Consider the following 5,110-nt stretch of genomic DNA (forward strand, 5'->3'; position numbering starts at 1 on the left):
AAAAATGAAAAAAATGAAATCACAAAAGGATTAACCTCAGTTGATGATGTTTGTATCAATAGATGGAGCTTGAAGAGAGCTTCAAATCGACTATTCGAGCATCACAAACGGATCCCGGAATTACCTTCAACTTTTGATTTTAATTTCTACCCTTAAGAACACCCCCACTTGTTCTTGAAAAATTTCTATTTTTCTCCATTTTTATAAAATAAAAAAATGAATAAACTAATATATCCAGCTATTTATATTAGTGTAAAAATTAATACCCTAAAATAAATTATGGGTGTTTTTATCCCTAAATTACAATAATTAAGCCCGAAAATAATAATTACGGGGAATAATTTTAAAAATGATAAAATATAAAATTAATGTCAAAATTCCCCAAAAATTGCGAATAATTCGAAAATGCAAAGATATTGGGTATTTGAAATATAAATTATTTTATAAATATAAAAACACAGATTTTGTGGGGTTTGACGTCCCGGTGGGGTCCCGGTCCGTTGATTTTTGAAACACAGAAACAATCTCTAAATTACCAGAAAATCCCGGAAACACATAAAATACATTCAAACGCACACAAAACGTGGTAAAACGAGTACCTCGATGAAGACGCAAGTAAAATACGAGTCCCGATTACAAATCGATTCACATATTGCAGTTTAAACACAGATTAATCTATCGGAAAATTTTCTGGCCCGCACGGAAACACATATAACAACTATAATATCTAATATTAAGGCAATAATCACTTTAAATTTTTACAACACATAATATTTATTTATTTAACGTGTATTATTCACATAATTTTCTCGGATATTATAATATCCACCTTCTTATCAGACTTGTCGTGATCAAGTTTTTTGGCAGTTGCCATTGGAGTCTTTGCACGTGATGAATCTTCTAACCTATATTTCTTAAGAAGATCCCTGATGTACTTCATTTGACAAATGAAGATACCATCTAGCTTCTAGCTCACTTGAAGTTCGAGGAAGAAATTTAACTCACCCATCGTACTCATCTCATACCTAGTCTGCATAAGCTTAGTATACCTTGCACAAAGTGCAAAATTTATAGATCCAAATATGATATCATCAACATAGACTTGCACATGTACGATATCATTTTTATGTGATTTATGAAACAGAGTCTTATCTATGACACCTCTAGTAAAACCATTTTCAAGAAGAAATTCTAAGAGAGTGTCATACCATGATCTTGGAACTTACTTAAGACCATAAAGAGCCTTGAAGAGTAAATAGACAAAATATTCGAGCTCAGGATATATGAAGCCAGGAGGTTGCTCCACATAGACCTCTTCTTCAAGCTCACCATTCAGTAAAGCATTTTTCACACCCGTCTGATATACCTTGAAGTTTGAATATGCTGCAAATGCTAAAAACATCACGATGGCTTCAAGTTTAGCAACTGGTGTGAAGGTTTCATCGTAGTCAATCCTTTCTTCTTGAGAATATCCCTTAACAACCAGTATCACCTTAATCCTTGTAACAATTCCTTCTTGATCAAGCTTGTTTCTAAAAACCAACTTAGTGCCAAGCACATATTTATCTTTAGGTCTGGGTACAAGCTTCCACACTTTCTGTCTTTCGAACTGATTAAGCTCCTCTTACATAACAATTACCCAATCTGTATGTTCAAGAGATACATCTACTTACTTTGGTTCTATTTGACAAAGAAATTCAGAATACAGACATTCATTCTCATTAGCTCTTCTAGTCTGAACTCTTGCCTCTACATAACCAATGATTTCCTCAACATGATGGGATTTACACCATTTTACAGCTTTAGGAAAATTAGCTCTAGATCACTCAGCATTATGATGAGTGATAAGTGGATTTTTATATCTACTTGGAATTCTTCATTATAGGATTAAGTTGGTATTTTGGACTCAAGTTGTTGGTATTTTTGATGTGTTTTTACGTTATTGCATTTCAAGCATCAGTTAAATGAAGAAAGGAGCTTTTCAAGGAAATATGCTGAAAATAGATCAGAGTTGGAAGACTAGGCCATTCTCAAGTCATAGAGAATCTCGTTAGCTTCGCGTGGGCAGTTGAATCGCCTAATTTTGACGAGCAGAACTCTAGTTATGGCCAAAAGAAGAATTGTCAGAAAAATTCCAGAATGTCAGCGCGGCCGCCAGAAGGCAGCGCACCCGCGCCGCTGAAATCACTATTTTAGCGCGGCCGCGCCCGAAGGCTGTGCGGCTGTGCCCGGTTTCTGCCCCAGAATCCTGATTTTTGTCAAAATTGAAGATTTTGAGAATCCTGGTCATCCTGGAGCCTATATATACCCATAAAAAGACGTTTTTAACAACAATGAGTCCTGAGAGAGCAATAAGAAGACCTAGAGAGCATGAGAAGGCTACGGAGAAGAAGACTTTTGTTTTCTTTGATTTAGTTGATACTTGGATGCTTATTTTTGATTTGTTCTTGAACCCTAGTACTCTTATATTGTTTTATATCATGCTTTCATTGGAACCCATGGTGATGATGAGTTCGATTATGAACTAATCATTATCGTGGGATTCTAGCAGATTTACTTATGGATTTCTTTAGTTAAATTGTTCAATGCCTTAATATGTGGTGATTGTATGATATCCTAGTATTGGTTGTGCGTATTCGTCTTATGAGCGTCGGGAACTTATAAGATAGTGTGTTAATTCTTAATGAAGCGAAAGTGAATTTAAGGATTTAGAACTTGCCATGCTAGCATAGGTTCATGTATTTGTTATGCATGATTCATTGGTAATTTTAACCATCTTACTTGCCCTATGTATTCAAGATAGATAACTTGTGCTTAAACCGTTATGTTGTCAAATTCTATAGACATATAGGGTCTCAATATAATTGGTGCCTATTCAGCTTCTATCTCTTTTGTGGATGTCTGGTAGAATGGTACTCATGCAATGAAAGTTGGCGTTTATCAGTTTCGTGTTATCTGATTAGTGTCATCACCATTGTATGCTAAGGTTAAGAATAATAAAGCTATTGAATGAAGTAATTAATGAAGTTAAAATCCCATGTTTGTCATATATATTAATTCAACAATTCTTGTTCTCTTAGTTATAATTATTAGTTTAATTCTTAGTTATAAACAATCCCAATTTGTTATTGTCTTAGCATTGAGCGATAACCAAGCATTGTTGCATAGGTGCATAAATTGAACCTAATCTAAACCAGTCTCTGTGGGAACGAATCTGATTTATATCTTATACTACTTGCGAACGCGTATACTTGCATGAATTTTAACGCGTATTTTTGCCCTAACAATGAGTTTGACTAGAGGATCTTTCTTCTGCTCCCCTTGAGTTGTTTCCATCTTGATCTCCAGAATTCAAAACTTATGGACTTGTCTCAAAGATACAGTGAATCTGCTCTCTTGCATTTCCATTGTCACCACTATCATCTGGATCACCAGAATCTGAATCCGAACTATAATCATTATTAGGATCATTGCCATTATCATTATTATTTGGAACAACCTCGGGTTCATCTTTGTCATCATATAGATCTTCAACATTAAGATTATCAGAACTATCTTTCTTCTGGATACTTGGGAGCTTGGCGTTATCAAATGTTACATTAAGGCTCTTCACAACCTTTTGATAACTAAGCATATATATCCTGTAATCTTTCGACTCCAGAGAATAGCCCAGAAAGATACCTTCTTCAGCTTTAGCATCAAACTTGTCAAGATGCTCATCATCCTTAAGCACGAAGCACTCTCCTCCAAACATGTGAAAGTATTTCACTGATGGTTTCTTGTTGGCCATTATCTCATAAGGGATCTTTTCATACATCTTGTTAATAAGGGTTCTATTTTGAGTATAGCATGCAGTGTTAACTGCTTTAGCTCAGAAGTAGGTAGGAAGATTAGCTTCATTAAGCATAGTCCTTGCATCTCCAATCAGTGTTCAATTCTTCCTCTTAACCACGCCATTTTTTTATGGTGTTCTTGGTGCTAAAAACTGTCTTGAGATGCCCTTCTCGGTTCAAAAAACATTCAACTTTACATTTCTGAATTCTGTTCCATTATCTGATCTGATAGTACGAACAAGCACTCAATAATCATATCAGTTGTTTCATCCTTTGAATGTATAAATAACACCCACGTGTATCTAGGATAGTCATCAATAATCACCAAGCCATATTTCTTTCTTGACATAGACATGATGTTGACTGGTCCAAACAAGTTCATGTGAAACATTCAACTTTGCATTTCTGAATTCTGTTCCATTATCTGATCTGATAGTACGAACAAGCACTCAATAATCATATTAGTTGTTTCACCCTTTGAATGTATAAATAACACCCACGTGTATCTAGGATAGTCATCAATAATCACCAAGCCATATTTTTTTCTTGACATAGACATGACGTTGAGTGGTCCAAACAATTTCATGTGAAGGAGTTGTAGTGGTTCAGTGATGTCAGTCATTGTCTTCTTCTTGTGTGATGCTCTTTTTGACTTTCATTTCTCACATGCTTTACAAAGTCCATCAGGACTGAATTTCATCTCGGGCATACCTCTCAATATTTCCCTCATAAAAAAAATCATGGTCTTCAATTTTAAGTTGGAGGGGTTCTTATGCCATAACCAACTTTCATCTGTAAAAGCTTTACTGTAGAAACACATTACTTGACCATTTTCAGCAAAGTTCCAGTCAACTATGAACAAATCACCTTTTCTCACTCCATTAAGAGTGAGATTCTAATTTTTCTGATTAGAGATCAAACACTTCTCATTCTTAAATAAGACTTTATATCCTTTTTCACAAAATTGAGTAACGCTGAGCAGTTTGTGCATAAGTGTTATTCCCAAGGAACTAACAATGAGATTTACAGAAGGGGGGTTGAATGTAAATCTCAAAACTTTTTCAAGTTTTGAGCAGTTTCAAAAGCTAAGTGTATGATGAACAGTTGTGTGTGAATTGCTTTGAGCAGGTGCAGACAGATGTATATTCAAGAGACAAATGTAAAGAACACAAAGGCTTTAAAAAAATTTCTACTGGATTTGTTGTTCCACCAGAGATTTGTATTTCAGAAAATCTTTGATACAAAGAATTGATCACAACTGCTTCCTAGTAAAAACT

General features: G+C 34.9%; 1 protein-coding gene across 1 annotated transcript; it reads right to left on the reverse strand.

Annotated features, from left to right (window-relative positions):
• Positions 1 to 1,222: 1,222 nt before the first annotated feature.
• On the reverse strand, positions 1,223 to 3,790 carry LOC141660901 (uncharacterized). The gene is made up of 3 exons (XM_074467882.1): positions 3,382 to 3,790; positions 1,674 to 1,800; positions 1,223 to 1,532 (listed from the first exon to the last, which is right to left on the reverse strand). The coding sequence occupies exons 1-3, from the start codon at positions 3,788 to 3,790 to the stop codon at positions 1,223 to 1,225; spliced, it is 846 nt and encodes a 281-aa protein (XP_074323983.1).
• Between the last annotated feature and the right edge of the window lie 1,320 nt (positions 3,791 to 5,110).

The sequence above is a fragment of the Apium graveolens genome, chromosome 5, assembly GCF_009905375.1.
Source record: "Apium graveolens cultivar Ventura chromosome 5, ASM990537v1, whole genome shotgun sequence".
NCBI classification, from domain to species: Eukaryota; Viridiplantae; Streptophyta; class Magnoliopsida; order Apiales; family Apiaceae; genus Apium; species Apium graveolens.